Raw genomic sequence first — 15,219 nt, forward strand, 5'->3', positions numbered from 1 at the left:
CTCCAGCTTCTTCTCACTTTCATAAACATACATTCACTCACGATGACTACTGAACCCAACGGCAGCGCAAGCGACATTTCAAATGAGACAGATTATCTTAAAGTTGGTCGCTACTATCGTAGAGGAGCATCTGCTCACCAGACGTTTTAGGCCTTCCAAGAGCTCGCTCGAGGCGAACAAACAGCCACTGCGCTTGAGAAGAACCTTTCTGCGCTAGAGAAGAAGATTGATGAGCTTTTAGCGAAGGCGACCGAAGACGAGAAACTACTACCGACTACCGCGACATCTCCAGAGACCGATACCAGCAAGAAGGAACCGAGCAAATGAGCCCCACAATGCTGGTGAGCATCATACGAGTCCACAGAAGTATCAGGGACGTTGCATAGACAAACGGTGACGGTTCTAGTATTGTTACTGGTAGATGCATGCTTTGTATACATCACTCAGAGCCGCCTGGGAGTACATGTGCCAAGGCTCAAACGCAGCGCATCCCAAGCTTGGCTATCGAAACTAAGATTTATATACCACCTATCGTCGGAGGATGCATTTCCACGTCAAGACCATCGAATATCTTGTCAAGATGGAACACACCATTCGAATCCTTTTCTACAACACCGACCTCTGTGATGATACCATCGATGAGTTCGGCTGGGGTCACATCGAATGCTGGGTTCCAAATGCCGATTCCGCTGGCAGCAATGCTTACAGTCTCAACAACATTCAAGTCCAACGAAACGCCATCATGTCTGGGTCCTTTGACGAGCGTGACCTCTCTACCCGGGCGCTCCTCAATGATGATCTGTTCACCAGATTTTGTCTCTAGGTCAATCGTAGTGCGAGGCGCAGCGACTAGAAATTTGATACCATGATACTTTGCGATGATTGCAAGAGAGTATGTACCGATCTTGTTTGCCGTGTCTCCATTAGCGGCGACCCTATCTGCGCCTACTACTATGGCAGAGATACTTTCGCTCGAACTTTTGATTCGCAGTAGAGCCGCCGCCATGGAATCTGTAATAAGTGTTGCTGGTATCTGGTCATGCACGAGCTCAAAAGCCGTCAACCGTGAGCCCTGGTTGTATGGTCTGGTTTCGGTGCAAAATGCATGCTTCAAGGACTTCCTGGCGTGTAAGCTTCGGATGACACCGAGAGCTGTACCATATCCTGCGGTAGCCAAAGACCTGTGAGCAGTTATTTCGCAGCTCGATGAAGCATCTTTGACAAAACTTACCCAGTATTACAGTGCGTTATAACGCTTACTGTTTCTCCTGCGGATGTAGCTCTATTCTTCAAGATCCACTCCGCGCCATACTGTCCAATGGCTTTGTTGTCACTGACATCGTCGACAAGCATCTTCTCTGATGCCTTGGTATAAGCTTGTCGCAATGAATCTCCTGTGGCGCCTTGGGCTGCCGCTGCCTTCTCCACTATCTTCCTGAGCTTCCTCGCAGCATCCGCAAGGTTGACCGCCGTAGGTCTGCTTGTGACCAAGTAATCCAGCCTTTGTTTGATGAAGATCTCCGCCTCTGGGGCACTGTCTGATAATTCCATTTTGTTAAGCTCCACGGCCAGGCCTAGAGCAGCAACGATAGCTATAGCTGGAGCTCCGCGAGTCCGCATCTCTTTGATCGCACGCCATGCATCCGAGCTTGAGTAGATGTCATCGTAGACTTCGGTGTGAGGTAGCTTTAGCTGGTCGAGGATTTGCAGCTGGCTGGGAGGACCTGGAGTGTATCTGATTGCTTCCAATACCATGGCGGGCTAATAAGGCTTAGTCGCGAGGGCGATGGGCAGTCAACGGCTTAGTAGTTGCTACTGAGAGGGTTATCTAGTCATAGAGTAGCTTCGACAATTGGACTTGCGAGTCGCATCTAAGATCGAATTTTTGCGGGATCAAAAGTTGACCTCTAATTACATGGATGGTGGGGCCAGCAATGACGTGACTGCTAGTCTTAGTGGCGGCTCGATCCGTAGTATGTAAAAAAAGCTCGCATATCTTGATAATCACTTTAGGCTCTGTAGAGTTGTTTCCACAATGCTTGTAGTGACGACTTCCGAGCTACAAGAGTGCACAGCCGGTATGTGCCTCTTGAGATGCTGTGTAAGCCAGCAAGAGTCCAGCATTATTCGTTGCACCGCAGCGCGCATAATACATTTGTGTCGAGTTTGGATCTCTTCAAAATTACGGTTATTTACATATTCATCTGCTAAGAATACACGCAAGCCTTATCATACACGAAGCCTACAGTTTGCAGCTTGCAGATGACTGTTGCAGGCAGGGGAGTCAGTGGTAGCGTTCGGCATGGATGAAATGCATGCAGCACATATACATGTAGCGTTCAAAGCTCGTGTGCAAAGGAGAGATATTCAAGACACACGACACGACTAAATCCTCTCACGATTATTCGCGAGACATAACAGGCGTCTGGGCTTGGCGTACGTACATGTACTGTTTGTGGTTCGTCCCCGCCGTGTAGTTGCTGGTGATTTGTTGGCGGACTGTGTCCCCGTAGTCCCCACGTTTTGGAGGATCCTGGTGGCGTCCGGGGTCCCCAAATTGCGGGTTCATCGAGGAACTTCGTCAAGTCTGAGAGGTTGATTGCGAACGCCATCGTCGACATCACCAACGGACATCCTCCCGCGCTCAAGGATTTTGGCCTATGACCAGTTTTACTAGATCCATTCTAATCGGGTGGAACGTCGCTGTGAGCGGCCGGCATAATGTCTCATAATCGACGACTTCTCACTGCGGGATGCGCCTATTAATACCTCGGGTACCTTCTCCTCATCTAAGACTCGTCACATACTGAGTTCCAGGCTCTCTGTACAATCAGACGAACATCATGTCGTCTTCTGAGAGAGCCTCCGATGAAGAGACAAAGGTCGGCAACGAGTTGCCGAAGATGCGTGAGCAGACCATTGGTGCTGACTTTGTGCATCCGGACGCACATTTGACTGTGGAAGAACAGAAGGAGATTGTACGTCGCTTGTCGTTTCTTTGGAACAGTCCGAAACTGACTGATAGTACAGGATCGCAAGCTTCTCTGGAGACTCGACATCAAACTTATTCCTTGGGTACGTCCGCCAACATCGTCGCACCTATCCGTGACCTAACGATTACCGTAGCTCTGTCTCCTCTACCTCATCTCTTTCCTCGATAGAACGAATATTGGCAATGCTAAAGTCGCTGGTCTCACGCGAGATCTCAACATGACGGGTGGCCAATACAACGCTGCTCTGAGTGTTTTCTTCGTATCCTACTCCCTTGCGGAGCCTCTCACGAATGTACTACTCAAGAAGCTTCGACCAAGCATATTTCTCCCGATCATCATGGTCCTTTGGGGCATATGTATGACGCTCATGGGCATAGTACACAACTTTGAAGGCCTAGCCGCTGTCGTACGTCCCCCTCGCCTCACTTACTCGACACAATCTAACAAAATCCAGCGCTTCTTCCTTGGTCTCGCCGAGGCCGGCCTCTTCCCCGGCGTCAATTACTACCTTAGTTGCTGGTACAAACGCTCCGAATTTGGCATCCGCGCCGCCATTTTCTTCTCCGCTGCCGCCCTGGCCGGTTCTTTCGGAGGCCTTCTCGCGGCCGCCATTGCGCAAATGGACGGTATCGCCGGTCTGCACGGTTGGGCCTGGATCTTCATCCTTGAGGGCATCTTCACCGTCCTCGTCGGTATTGCCTCGTACTGGATGGTGCACGACTTCCCGGACCAAGCCACCTTCCTGTCCGTCGACGACCGCAAGCGCGTGCTCGCCCGCCTCAAGGCAGACAACCAGGCATCCGCCGAGCACGAGGAGTTCAAAATGACGTATTTCTGGCAGAGCGTCACTGACTGGAAGACGTGGGCTTATGCGGTCATATACATGGGCTGCGACGGCGCGCTGTATGCCTTCAGTCTGTTCTTGCCCACCATCATCCAGGAGCTGGGCATTGCCGGCTCCGACTCGCCCACCATCTCGAATCTGCTGAGCGTGCCTCCGTACGCGGCGGCTGCTATGTTGACCGTGCTTGTTGGGTATATTGCCGACAAGACGCGGTATCGCGGATACTGCAATATGGCCGTGTCGCTCCTCGGCATCGCAGGCTTTAGTATGTTGCTAGGCTCCCAAAAGCCAGCCGTTAAATACGCAGGCACGTTCCTGGGCGCATGCGGCATCTACCCTGCTGTGCCGAACAGTATATCGTGGGCGGCAAACAACGTCGAGGGCGTGTACAAGCGCGGTGTGACGCTTGGGTTTATGATTGGATGGGGCAATCTGAACGGAGTGGTGAGCAGTAATATATATCAAACGAAGGACGCGCCGCAGTATTATGTTGGGCATGGGGTTGTGTTGGCTTATTTGACTCTGTTTTATGGTCTAGGGAGTGTAGTAACACATTTATTGTTACGACAGGAGAATGGCAAGAGAAGGAGAGGGGAAAGGGACGGATGGGCGGAGGGAAAGAACGAGGCAGAGATGGAATTGTTGGGGGATAAGAGACCGGATTTCATGTATACACTCTGAAGATTAACGAATAACCCACATCTTGTGTAGCAATGTTTACTTGTGCGTATGCATTGTTACATCATCGAACAGATGAGATCTACAGTATGTTACAGTAATTGATCCATTATACACACCTTGCCGTTGTCACTCTATGTGTATGCTGACGGTGCTTTGGCAGAACTAGTCCTCACCGTCAACTTTTCCAGCTGTCCCACATTGCCATTCCCAGCCAATGTCCACTTCTCCGCCACAAACTTCTCGTCAACTAGATTCCGCAGCATCCCACTCGCCGCATAATAGTTCAGTATCGTGCGTGCCTCCTCCTTGTCCAACCCGTTCAACCTCAGCACCTCAACGCCCTGGAGGGATCTAATCACACGCTCATCCGCCTTTTTATAGGGATGCCACCCTTTTGTGGTATGTCCGTTCTGTTGCGCCTCGATAACCCTCAGACAGTGGGAGAACGTGGGAATATCGCTGGTGCCAGATGCAGTCGGCGCGGCTAGTACCATACCACCATTGGATAACGTCTGGGCGCCAGAAAGGTGCTCCATGAAGTGTGCGACATGCAGCAGATCGTGAGCGTGGATCGGCTTTAAATCAGGATCGACATAAGCACTTGGCTTCATCAACTCATTCACGTTATCACATGTGTATAAGATGGGCGGCGTTGTCGGCGACGGCTTTGTGAGTTCGGCCCACACGGCGCGGAAGATGGGCCAGGCCATTTCGTTGTTCTGGGCGCCGAGGTCGCAGAGGCGCTTCAGAGTCGAGTTGGCGTAGGGGAAGGTGAGGTTCGGATGGGACATGGTTGTCTGCATCTTCGAGAGGAGCGGTCCATTTGCTGTGGCTAGCTGGGTGAGGAGGAGGGCGGAGTAGGTTTTTTGTTGGTACTGGACGGGCGAGGTATTGGGTACGGGCGCGTACTCAATACCGGCGTTCACCATGTCTATAGCTATGGGTTTGTTAAGAGACAGTATCAGAGATCTGAGAGGCATAAACGTACAATTAGGGAGATTCAGAACTATCCACCCCTTGAGAAAGGCGGCGGCAATTGCTTGCAAGAGAAGTGTGCTCTTTCCACATGTCGTCTCTCCAATTACGACAGTCCGCACTGTCTCAGGCTCAACCCCATCGGTTATGCGTTTGAGAGTATTCACCATCTTGACTGCCGCTTTGGTCATGATCATTGATGGATGCCGAAAATATTTCCATCCCTGATTGTGCTTGAAAGCTTCCACCGCTCTTAGTTGATCCACTGTCGAGTCCATCAAACGAACCATTTTGCCCTCAATCTCAAGACTTTCGATAGCTTTACGTTCCAATTTCGGTATACCGTGAACTTCCAGCGCGTTATCGTTGGTGAGAATGACGGACCTCCTCACTTGGCGCCTCTGATCGCCTCGTAGCTGCATCTTTTGCCATTTAGCCCTCGCCACTGCTGCCGCTTGCTTCTTCTTCTTTGCACCCTTTCCGGCCGTATTCATCTTCATTCCCTTCTTTGGACTGGATATCACCACGGGACCAGCCGGCTTCTTCTTCTTCAGAGGGTCTGAAAGGAGCCAAGAACTCGTCGCGAAGGTTGCGGTTTGAACATGCTGTGCACTGGGCGCACCCACAATCATAGGATGTAAAGATTGCTTATATGCTTGCAAGACATACGGTGTGGAGAGCCTCACAGCCATTTTGATAACTGCGAATAGCGAGGGTCATGCGTCCATTGTCAAATCATGGAGAGGAAGATGATAATTAGCGGGAGTGTCACGGAGAAAAGGAGCTCGGGCCACTACGATCTGAAAATCTAGGATCCTGTCGCATGGTGCTACTAATAAATACCAACAGTTCTCCCCAAACTCATTTTTGCGCAGAATTTTTCCAATCATGTTTGAAGTTACAATGACAGAGACGAAGCAGGCGAATGGTACCACCGAAGTCGAAATTGAGGCACATATGAATGGCGACGCTATGGAAATGGACCAAGTCGCAACGGCTATCGACGCTGTAGCAGACGACAACACGGGCAGACCGTAAGTGCGACTACTCAAAACGTTGATTTCTATGTGTTCATTGCATGCATAGGTCCGTCAACGTGAATAAACCTACACCGTATACCTTCGATCTCGGTAATCTCCTCGCCTTCGACCCAAACCCTCTACCACATAACATTGACGAAGATGTACTTGCTTCTACTGCGCGCGACTGTGCGCAAGTTCTCATAAATCAACTTCTTACCACATGCCCTATCCAGTCCACCTCCGAGGGCGTACTACTTGACCTTCCTGCTCCCTCAACACCAATTCCGCGCGAGAAGCCTGTTCCTAAAGCGAAGGAGCCTACGAAGTGGGAGTTGTTTGCTGCCAAGAAGGGCATCAAAGATAAGAAGAGGGACACCAAGATGGTGTTTGATGAGGAGAAACAAGACTGGGTACCGAAGTGGGGTTACAAGGGCAAAAACAAGGATATGGACGAACAGTGGCTCGTAGAGGTTGATGAGAAGAAGGAGGCGGAGACTGGCGTCGCGCACGATGCGCGGAAAGAGGGCAGAGCCGAAAGGAAAGAAAGGATGAAGCGACAAGATAGGAGAGAACGGGCCAACGAAAAAAGAGGCGCCAAGAAGGTCTGAAGAAAGTTATCACAGACAGGTATCTCTTGGCATTGAATTCATGATTGAACAATATGTTATATTGGCGTTGGGAGGGCTTCCATACTTCATAGTAGAAGCATATACTAAAAGCGTGGGTCCATTAGGCACGGTGTGCATTGGTTGGGCGTTCAGACTTTTGTAGACGGCTGTTCATGCCGGAACAAGATCGTATACTGCAGATAAATGCGTAACATGTTTTGTAACTTGATGAAGCTACCTAGTGCAGCTATGCATTCTGTCAGGAAATAAATACTTCCTGTGGATGTTGTGTTTACAAGATCGTTCTTTCCCACTATAATCAAGCTTCATGGCTTTTATCGGAGTCTATGGTCACCTAGTCGAGTCCTAGAGCTTATAAGTTCAAAAATCCTATCTTATAAGTTTCAGTGAATAGTACTAAGAAATGGGGGGCATCCACCTGTTGTGACTCAGCCGAGGAAAAGCTACGATTCGCTGATACTTCACCCCTCGATCTCAACCTCTGTGGTGAAGAGCTTGACAAGCGGTGCTAGTCTCACCGTTAAACCGAGGAGACTTCTGACAAAATGCCTCCCTATCACCTCCCCATGTGTCGACAACACTCACTTCATTAGGGTTCGTGACAGTTCGAGAAGCAAACATATCTTCGTCGTAGACACCTATGAGTTGTTGAAACCTTACAATCAACATGGCGCAGCTCACTATCGATGGCAATAGTCGCGATGCTGCGGCAAAGCTCAAGGTTGATTACCCTTGGATACGGACTCCAGTTGTAGCCAGTGCGCCTATGCGGTTGATTGCGGATATTGATTTGACGCTTGCAGTTTGCAGAGCTGGTGAGTATGCTACGCACGCTCAAGAATGCAAAGAGCTAAATGTTCAACAGGCGGAATTGGGTTTCTTGCGGGAGGCACTGATGTATCTCAGATGGACCAACAGTGTCAGAAATTGAAAGAAGCTCTCGAACCAACACCGATTGCATCGCGAGTAGGAGTGCAGCCTTATGGACTAGGCTTCATTACGTGGGGCGCTCCACTAGAAGCCTCTGTAGCGGTCATCCAGAGACATAAGCCCGCAGCAGTTTGGTTCTTTGCGCCTCAGAAGCTGAAAGATCTCGTCGATTGGACGCAACGAACCAGAGCCGCGTCACCGGAAACCCGTATCTGGATCCAGGTCGGCACTGTAGCGGATGCAATCGAGGCGACTGAGCTGTGTCAAGCCGATGTGTTGGTTTTACAGGGCCAAGATGCTGGTGGACATGGCTACTACTCGGCAGCAAGCATCGTCAGCTTGGTTCCTGAGGTGGAAGACAGATTGGAAGCTTGGTCGAAGGCATCTGGAAAGCCAACTCCCATCATCTTTGCTGCCGGTGGTATTATGGACTCGCGGGCATTTGCAGCCGCTTTGACTCTCGGTGCACATGGTATCGTGCTGGGTACCAGACTACTTGCTGCAAACGAGGCGATTATTGCGGATGGCTATCAGGAAGCACTGTTCGCTGCTGAAGACGGCGGCACTGCTACTGCGCGTTCTAACTTGTATGATACTCTGCGGGGAACGCTTGGATGGCCAGAAGCTATAGGTGGCCGCGGGGTGCTCAATCGCAGCTGGGAAGACTCAAAGAAAGGCATGTCGATGGAGGATAACAAAATCTTATATGACAAGGCAATGAAGCTAGGAGCAAAAGGTTGGGGATTTGATAAGCAAACCGAAGGTCACGCATACGTTGGTAAGGTCGAGGACGGTCGTATGACGGCTTACGCTGGCACTGGGGTTGGCCTGCTCAAAAGACGACAACCAGCAGCAGAGATTGTCCTTGAGGTCAGAGAGGGTGTAATGGGAAAGCTGACACGAGCCAGCGGAGCTATGTTGCCTTGATACTCATTGGTGAGCCTCGATATCGTTGAACGGCTCTTTGCTTGGGGGATGATACTTGTGATTTATGATAGCTGAGACAGATGGCCAAGAATTATACTAATCCTAGTAAGACAGGCGGTAGAAGATATGCACGGGCCATATCTTCAACAGGACTTAAGGAACTCACCTATGCTATATTCTATTATTAATGTGTATACACTGACTATAGTACTGGAATGGAAAGATGATTATAAGCTAGTATAAGTAGTTATAGCTTAAAGTAAGCCTCTACTGCCCTGAAGTTCCTAAGAAAGTCTAAAACTAGACGTAGCAATATAATTAGCTGGCTGGGATCTAATCCGGATCAGGTGCACGCGCGCACTAGCGCGACATTGCACCATAGGACCGTGTTCGTGATGTGAAGATTATCTTACAACACGCCAACGAGATGCATCTTTCATCTACCTATAAGAGTATAGTTGCACATCTCTTACAACAGTATACACCGAACAAATCCCCATCAAGCATCTGATTGCGCATAGTGCTAGTGAATCAACAATCTACGTATAATGCCGAGCCGCAAACGCGCGGCGCTAGGGGTCATAGATCTTACAGATGAGTCTCAAAATCGCAGTAACAAGCAAGTGTGTGGGTCAAATGGACAAGTGCAACCACCTCCAAGTCAAAGTTCTTACGACGAGGACCTTGAGGCCTATGGGGACGAGCTTATCGCAGGCACCCAGGAATATAATGAAGGCACTTGGCGACGATTGCAGTTCTATGGAACGCTGAGTACCAAGATCGTAGGAGTGCAGTACTACGCAGGTCAGGCTACAGCGGGAGAACTGTTTTGTAGGTGCTTCGGAATCGCATGAGCTTTGGACCGATATTGACTATCATACGCAATAGTAGTCCGACGCGAGCCGAATAATATGTACGATCGTAACGCCATACGTGCCCTGAGTAGAACTTCTCTTCCCACTATTCTGTATTTCATACTGATTCTGCATTGTAGACGTAAGAGAGGAGCAAATTGGTCACATACCCAGAGCAGTGGCCGCAAAATTGGCAAAGTACATGGTAGGTCTCGATGAACAAGCAGTCTAGCTAGAATCAAAGCTCATATATGACTTAGGATAGTAATGCGTTGCGCATTGAAGGGGGTATTAACGGCTATATTGGCCAATTTGATTGCCCTATCAAGCTAAAGCTCTATGGCTCATCAGACGAGGTCGTCAAGAGAGATCTTGTGAACCAGATGAGAGCCGAGAAGTTACCGTTAGACGGCATTAGAGAAGCCGAGGCAGAGACGAGAAGAAATGCTAAGCTGGAAGCAGGCAGGTTAAAAGAACTCCAGAAATTGCAGCGCGAGGCGAAGAAGAACGGCGGCGCAGTTGTAGGTGGCCCGCAGCAATATGTAGGAGGCGGATCTGTTGGAATTGGCCCTACCCCAGACTTGACAGATATCATCAACGGAAGTGAACGCTTTACTTCGCGGAGTGTGGGACAGATGACCGAGGACTATGGAAAAAGGGAGGCCGATCTGGTGAGATGTTTGAGCTGTGAAAGATGGGCCGTCTAACATCTGATAGGAAACCATGCCGATGGCAAAGCAGCCTGAGGCCCTTTCAGCGGAACTGCTACCGTTTCAAAGGCAAGGTCTGCATTGGTTGCTATCGAAAGAATCACCTCAGGTGCCAGCTAAGGGATCGAATGATATTTGCCAGCTTTGGAAGCGATCTAGTAGAGACCCTAATATCATTACTAACATCGCTACCAATTTCAGCTTGAAGGGAAGCAGTCCTGCCATGGCCAGTGGTGGAATTCTTGCTGATGATATGGGTCTGGGCAAAACAGTTCAAATCATAAGCTTAATCGTCGCAGATAGGGCTTTTCGGCAGCAAGACGGGCTCGATACCTCCGCAACTTTGATCATCGCCCCCTTGGGAGTCATGAGCAACTGGAGCTCACAAGTCAGTTCTCAACGCTCGATGGAAAACGTTAATTCTGACTGCCACTCAGATCGAGCGTCACGTGAAGACTAAGCATAGACTACGAGTTATGACCTATCACGGTAATAGAAAATTGAAACTTGATGCTAGCGAGATCAAGAATTACGATGTGGTGATTACCACATACGGTACTGTAGCAACTGAATACTGGAGTACAAAGCAACCCCAAGTTCCCATGAAGCAAGGGTAAGTCGTTCGGCTAGATGTGTGTCTCAATCTTCTTACTGAATATAGTCTGTTCTCTGTCGAATGGCGTCGGGTAGTTGTGGATGAGGGCCATGGTTTGCGTAACCCCACCGCAAAGAAGACCGTTGCGGCGATGAATTTGATGGCTCAATCAAGATGGATTCTGACGGGGACGCCCATTATTAACACTCTCAAAGATTTCTACAGTCTGACCAAATTCATCAGGCTATCTGGAGGGCTTGACAGATTTGAACTATTCAATGCAGCCATCATTCGACCTGTCAATGCGGGTGACCCGCTTGGTATTGGCTTACTCCAGACCCTCATGCAGGACATCTGCTTAAGGAGGAGGAAAGACATGAAGTTTGTCGACTTGAAGCTGCCCAAATTGACAGAGTATGTCCACAAGATTACCCTACTGGAGCATGAGCAACAGAAATACGATGCACTAGAGTATGCACCCTGTCCACTGTCTGTACAAAGGACTGACAATCACAGAGCCGAAGCCAAAGGAACGCTCAGTGATTACCAGGCTCGACAAGCCAGTTCTGGCCAGAGCGCAATGAAGGCTTATCGCCACCTTCTCGAGATCCTCATCCGTATGAGGCAACTCTGTAATCACTGGAAAATGTGTGGCGAAGAGCGCTTCAAGGATATCATGGAGATATTGGAAAAAGAGAAAGTGCTTGATCTTACCCCCGAGAACAAGGCGGCCTTGCAGTCCATGTTACAGCTGAACATTGAAAGCCAGGAAGACTGCCCCATATGTCTCGACAACCTCAAGGAGCCCGTAATCACCTGCTGCGCACACATTTTCTGCAACGCCTGCATCGAAACGGTCATCGACACGCAGCGAAAATGCCCAATGTGTCGTGCGGAGCTCCCTGCTATCACCAGTCTTGTCCATCCTGCGAAAGAGGAAAAGCCGCAGCAGTCTAATATTGACACAGAAAACAGCAGCAGCAAAGTCGAGGCCTTACTATCCATCCTTCGCGCATCGAGTAAGAAGATGGGGACCAAGACTGTTGTCTTTAGCCAGTGGACAACGTTTCTCGACATTGTGCAGGCCCAGCTCGATGAAGAAGGCTTCAATTACACACGAATCGACGGGCGGATGACAGCCACTCAGCGCGACTCAGCCATGGATGAGTTGGAGAAGAACGAAGAATGCACAATTATGCTGGCCAGTCTGGGTGTGTGCTCCGTCGGGCTGAATCTAGTTGCTGCAAACCAAGTCGTGCTTGCAGATACATGGTGGTAAGTCACCCTGTCCACGTAACTGCTTCAATAGCGATTTCTCACGGCATACGAACAGGGCCCCAGCAATCGAAGACCAAGCCATTGACCGTGTACATCGACTCGGGCAAAAGAAGCCGACGACTGTGTTTCGACTCGTTGTTGAGGGTAGTATTGAGGAGAATGTGCTCCAGATTCAAGGCGACAAGCGGAAGCTGATGAACTTGGCGTTTGCGGAGAAGGCCGGAAAACGGGACGCCGGTGTGAAAAATGCAAGGCTGGCGGATATCGAAAGGTTGCTTGCTTAGTACGTTGGCTTCTCGAACAATATGATGTCGTATGCTTTGGAGTATAAAGGCGTTGTGTCAAGACAAAAGAGCTACAAACAGGGGTCTGCGGAATTCGGGGTTCAACTATGTAGTCTATATGTGCTTCTAAGCTTTCTCGGACTTCATGCCTTGGAATAACGACGAAGACACCAGTCACGTCACTACAGGGCGGGAATTTAGTTCTCCAAATTCCCGTGTTCATCCCACGCCTTGCACTCGCCATCCTTGCTGCAGAAAGGTTAGCGCCTTGTATGAAGTTTAACAGTGAAGGTTGTAACGTACCAGCAATTGCACCTCTCATTCCCAGCTCCCAAGAAGGCTTTCTTCCATTCCTGTTTTTGTACCGCCCTTCCGTATATCTTGGCTGCAATCTTGCAAGCTCTGTTGGCCTGGGAATGGAACTTAGCTCATACGTATATATAAAGATGATGCCGCTGTGACTCACTTGAAAGTCAAGGTCCCCGTCACGACATACGTCTTTCATGCATTTCTCGAAATCCTTATTGCAAGTCTCGAAGCATTCGTCACATTTACCGTAGCAATAGTCGTGCCTTGTGCAGCAAGGATCGAAGTCTAGCTGTGGGATCGGAGATGCTATGTCGGAAGGGCAGCCGTCGATGAATGGTTCCGGAGCGCCTGGTCTCTCCACTATGTCATATCCCTTGGGGCAGCGAGGAACCTTGGTATCGACTCTGCGGGCAGATAACGTGATTGTTTCGGGGTCCACCGTGGGAATGAACAGTAGGGTTTGCGAGGACTCAGAGGTATTGGAAGTCGATTGACCATCGTCATTTGAAGACGGCACAAGAATCTCGCTCAAGGACCGGACAGTGCCGTTGCAGAATACTCTGAAGAGGGATTCGGGACCATCGGACGAGAATATGTCTAGAATAATTCCACCGTCTTCTGAACCCGTAAGGTATTGGGGTGGGTGGGTGTTGACGACAACATGAAAGACACTAACCAAGCTTAAAATCTATCATATCTGGTCGCTATTCTCGAGCGAAATGAATAACTTACTCTGTAGAATAGTTCGAGTCTTGCGGCTTCTCGAACGAAAAGCTTGAAAGTTCCACGCTGTTCGAAGATTCAGACTTTGGAAGAGTAACCACACGACCGTCCTTGGCGACAAAAGGAGTGAGGTTAGAAGTGAAGGCATGGTAGACGATGTCTGATCGTGTTGGGTCTACGAGGCATACGTTGCCGGCCTCATCTCTGGAGAAACCAAAAACGAGAGCGGGAAGTGCTAGCAGCAGAGCGATATTTGGAGTGACCATCGCTGTGGTTGTTGTCAGTGATTATAGGATGAGGCAGCTTGTGAACAAGAGAGCTTGGTGAGGAGATTAATGAGAGAGATAAAATTCAGGAATGTGGAGGATGGTGCAATATAAGTAGCTTTATGATCCGGATCAGTCGCACTGCAGTTTCCTAGGACCTAAAGACGCATCCATGGTAGACTGATCCAGCGATTGGCAACACTAATATTGAAAGCAGTAGCAACAATAACATGACCATTAATAACACCATTAGTACGACTGAAATGAACAATACATTACCGTTTCTCAACTGTCGTGCATCACTGCTCATAAGTGCAAGTTAGGCTTACATGTTGATCAATAGCTCTCCGCTGGTTCTTAAGGCCATTGTATGCATTGTGTTCTGTTCTTCACATCGCAGCAAGCCTCATGCGCACGATGCCGGTGGTCAAGTGGTCGACCGGAAGTGCGCGGGCTATTTGTTTTCAGCCCTCAGGTCAAAAAAATGATATCGCAGCATTCGTTGGCTCTCAAACCTGGGCCATGTATACCAATATCTATGGTACCCGAGATAGTCCTAGAGCTTAATAGTGACTTCCCATGGCATTTTGACATCGCTACTCGTACCGGACATTGCGGAAGCTCCTTTTTGCCAGGTATCAATGACCGGATCTCTCTGGTGAGTTGGAGATAAGGAAGAGAGTTTTGCCTGAGATACGATCACAGCCCAATTCCTAGCGAACGCTCTGGAAGGTAGAATAGGTACGTCCGTGAAATCAGAAGTTTCCTTTCGTTGTGTCGCGGTAGCCAACATCACGTTACCAGGCAAGGAATGGCAAGCATCGTTGCCATATAGTCGTCGGCAACAGTTTACTTCAACGGCTCATCAGACCGACTGCAAAGGCTTGTAGATATCTATTGAATTGGTGTTGTATTTGTAGGACATTTGGTGCAGTGATAGTCATGGAGGTAACACTAAGCTACATCCTACCGTGTTCGGGCACCGCGTTCCCGGTCATCACTACATCCATGGAAGTCTTGTTACATACAAGATCTAGCGTGCCAAGCGATTAAGGGAAAATGGATTCATCCGGTAATGTCTAGATCGGGATGCAAAGGGCGCGCAACTTTGCTCAAACCGATGCATCTGCGTGAAGGGATATTACTCGTGAAGGACATCTGAAGAATCAATTTGTCCTCTTTTCCCGGAAACTAAAAGC

At 49.3% G+C, this 15,219-nt stretch overlaps 8 protein-coding genes across 8 annotated transcripts; 5 read left to right on the plus strand and 3 right to left on the minus strand.

The window, feature by feature from the left end:
- Positions 1-42: 42 nt before the first annotated feature.
- Positions 43-327, plus strand: EJ05DRAFT_499749 (uncharacterized protein; the record flags this gene model as incomplete). The annotated part of the gene is made up of 2 exons (XM_033746894.1): positions 43-102; positions 151-327. 2 exons carry the CDS (start codon positions 43-45, stop codon positions 325-327), a joined length of 237 nt encoding a protein of 78 aa, XP_033601787.1.
- A 76-nt stretch (positions 328-403) lies between these two features.
- EJ05DRAFT_475559 (putative translation initiation factor) lies at positions 404-1,883 on the minus strand. Its single transcript, XM_033743825.1, has 2 exons — positions 1,232-1,883; positions 404-1,181 (listed from the first exon to the last, which is right to left on the minus strand). The coding sequence occupies exons 1-2, from the start codon at positions 1,753-1,755 to the stop codon at positions 518-520; spliced, it is 1,188 nt and encodes a 395-aa protein (XP_033601788.1). The 5' UTR covers positions 1,756-1,883; the 3' UTR covers positions 404-517.
- Positions 1,884-2,596: 713 nt separating this feature from the next.
- Positions 2,597-4,584, plus strand: EJ05DRAFT_343032 (MFS general substrate transporter). Its single transcript, XM_033740932.1, has 4 exons — positions 2,597-2,978; positions 3,031-3,075; positions 3,127-3,399; positions 3,448-4,584. Exons 1-4 carry the CDS (start codon positions 2,844-2,846, stop codon positions 4,516-4,518), a joined length of 1,524 nt encoding a protein of 507 aa, XP_033601789.1. The 5' UTR covers positions 2,597-2,843; the 3' UTR covers positions 4,519-4,584.
- A 65-nt stretch (positions 4,585-4,649) lies between these two features.
- Positions 4,650-5,987, minus strand: EJ05DRAFT_485368 (uncharacterized protein; the record flags this gene model as incomplete). Its single annotated transcript, XM_033745442.1, has 2 exons — positions 4,650-5,455; positions 5,507-5,987. The coding sequence occupies 2 exons, from the start codon at positions 5,985-5,987 to the stop codon at positions 4,650-4,652; spliced, it is 1,287 nt and encodes a 428-aa protein (XP_033601790.1).
- Positions 5,988-6,321: 334 nt separating this feature from the next.
- Positions 6,322-7,390, plus strand: EJ05DRAFT_475561 (RRS1-domain-containing protein). The gene is made up of 2 exons (XM_033743826.1): positions 6,322-6,527; positions 6,580-7,390. Exons 1-2 carry the CDS (start codon positions 6,397-6,399, stop codon positions 7,121-7,123), a joined length of 675 nt encoding a protein of 224 aa, XP_033601791.1. The 5' UTR covers positions 6,322-6,396; the 3' UTR covers positions 7,124-7,390.
- Positions 7,391-7,630: 240 nt separating this feature from the next.
- On the plus strand, positions 7,631-9,267 carry EJ05DRAFT_475562 (inosine monophosphate dehydrogenase). The gene is made up of 2 exons (XM_033743827.1): positions 7,631-7,959; positions 8,010-9,267. The coding sequence occupies exons 1-2, from the start codon at positions 7,812-7,814 to the stop codon at positions 8,999-9,001; spliced, it is 1,140 nt and encodes a 379-aa protein (XP_033601792.1). The 5' UTR covers positions 7,631-7,811; the 3' UTR covers positions 9,002-9,267.
- A 151-nt stretch (positions 9,268-9,418) lies between these two features.
- Positions 9,419-12,906, plus strand: EJ05DRAFT_451626 (uncharacterized protein). Its single transcript, XM_033742393.1, has 9 exons — positions 9,419-9,832; positions 9,890-9,943; positions 9,996-10,060; positions 10,116-10,526; positions 10,573-10,953; positions 11,003-11,178; positions 11,227-11,631; positions 11,677-12,435; positions 12,494-12,906. The coding sequence occupies exons 1-9, from the start codon at positions 9,550-9,552 to the stop codon at positions 12,720-12,722; spliced, it is 2,763 nt and encodes a 920-aa protein (XP_033601793.1). The 5' UTR covers positions 9,419-9,549; the 3' UTR covers positions 12,723-12,906.
- EJ05DRAFT_343084 (uncharacterized protein) lies at positions 12,680-14,255 on the minus strand. Its single transcript, XM_033740933.1, has 4 exons — positions 13,764-14,255; positions 13,189-13,702; positions 13,026-13,132; positions 12,680-12,971 (listed from the first exon to the last, which is right to left on the minus strand). Exons 1-4 carry the CDS (start codon positions 14,018-14,020, stop codon positions 12,920-12,922), a joined length of 930 nt encoding a protein of 309 aa, XP_033601794.1. The 5' UTR covers positions 14,021-14,255; the 3' UTR covers positions 12,680-12,919.
- Between the last annotated feature and the right edge of the window lie 964 nt (positions 14,256-15,219).

The sequence above is a fragment of the Pseudovirgaria hyperparasitica genome (assembly GCF_010093815.1).
Source record: "Pseudovirgaria hyperparasitica strain CBS 121739 unplaced genomic scaffold EJ05scaffold_6, whole genome shotgun sequence".
Classification (NCBI taxonomy): Eukaryota; Fungi; Ascomycota; class Dothideomycetes; order Acrospermales; family Acrospermaceae; genus Pseudovirgaria; species Pseudovirgaria hyperparasitica.

What these genes read in the sequence shown, in the direction of transcription:
- EJ05DRAFT_475559 (XM_033743825.1), bottom strand. Translation starts at nt 1,755, where the DNA reads ATGGTATTGGAAGCAATCAGATACACTCCAGGTCCTCCCAGCCAGCTG. An exon ending in ATAACGCACTGTAATACTGG is followed by an intron (nt 1,182 to 1,231) that starts GTAAGTTTTGTC and finishes AACTGCTCACAG; the next exon opens with GTCTTTGGCTACCGCAGGAT.
- EJ05DRAFT_343032 (XM_033740932.1), top strand. Translation starts at nt 2,844, where the DNA reads ATGTCGTCTTCTGAGAGAGCCTCCGATGAAGAGACAAAGGTCGGCAAC. An exon ending in ACATCAAACTTATTCCTTGG is followed by an intron (nt 3,076 to 3,126) that starts GTACGTCCGCCA and finishes CGATTACCGTAG; the next exon opens with CTCTGTCTCCTCTACCTCAT. An exon ending in TTGAAGGCCTAGCCGCTGTC is followed by an intron (nt 3,400 to 3,447) that starts GTACGTCCCCCT and finishes AACAAAATCCAG; the next exon opens with CGCTTCTTCCTTGGTCTCGC.
- EJ05DRAFT_475561 (XM_033743826.1), top strand. Translation starts at nt 6,397, where the DNA reads ATGACAGAGACGAAGCAGGCGAATGGTACCACCGAAGTCGAAATTGAG. An exon ending in GACGACAACACGGGCAGACC is followed by an intron (nt 6,528 to 6,579) that starts GTAAGTGCGACT and finishes TTGCATGCATAG; the next exon opens with GTCCGTCAACGTGAATAAAC.
- EJ05DRAFT_475562 (XM_033743827.1), top strand. Translation starts at nt 7,812, where the DNA reads ATGGCGCAGCTCACTATCGATGGCAATAGTCGCGATGCTGCGGCAAAG. An exon ending in GCTTGCAGTTTGCAGAGCTG is followed by an intron (nt 7,960 to 8,009) that starts GTGAGTATGCTA and finishes AATGTTCAACAG; the next exon opens with GCGGAATTGGGTTTCTTGCG.
- EJ05DRAFT_451626 (XM_033742393.1), top strand. Translation starts at nt 9,550, where the DNA reads ATGCCGAGCCGCAAACGCGCGGCGCTAGGGGTCATAGATCTTACAGAT. An exon ending in CAAAATTGGCAAAGTACATG is followed by an intron (nt 10,061 to 10,115) that starts GTAGGTCTCGAT and finishes TATATGACTTAG; the next exon opens with GATAGTAATGCGTTGCGCAT. An exon ending in GTGCTTGCAGATACATGGTG is followed by an intron (nt 12,436 to 12,493) that starts GTAAGTCACCCT and finishes GCATACGAACAG; the next exon opens with GGCCCCAGCAATCGAAGACC.
- EJ05DRAFT_343084 (XM_033740933.1), bottom strand. Translation starts at nt 14,020, where the DNA reads ATGGTCACTCCAAATATCGCTCTGCTGCTAGCACTTCCCGCTCTCGTT. An exon ending in GACTCGAACTATTCTACAGA is followed by an intron (nt 13,703 to 13,763) that starts GTAAGTTATTCA and finishes AAGCTTGGTTAG; the next exon opens with TGTCTTTCATGTTGTCGTCA. An exon ending in ACGGGGACCTTGACTTTCAA is followed by an intron (nt 13,133 to 13,188) that starts GTGAGTCACAGC and finishes TTCCATTCCCAG; the next exon opens with GCCAACAGAGCTTGCAAGAT.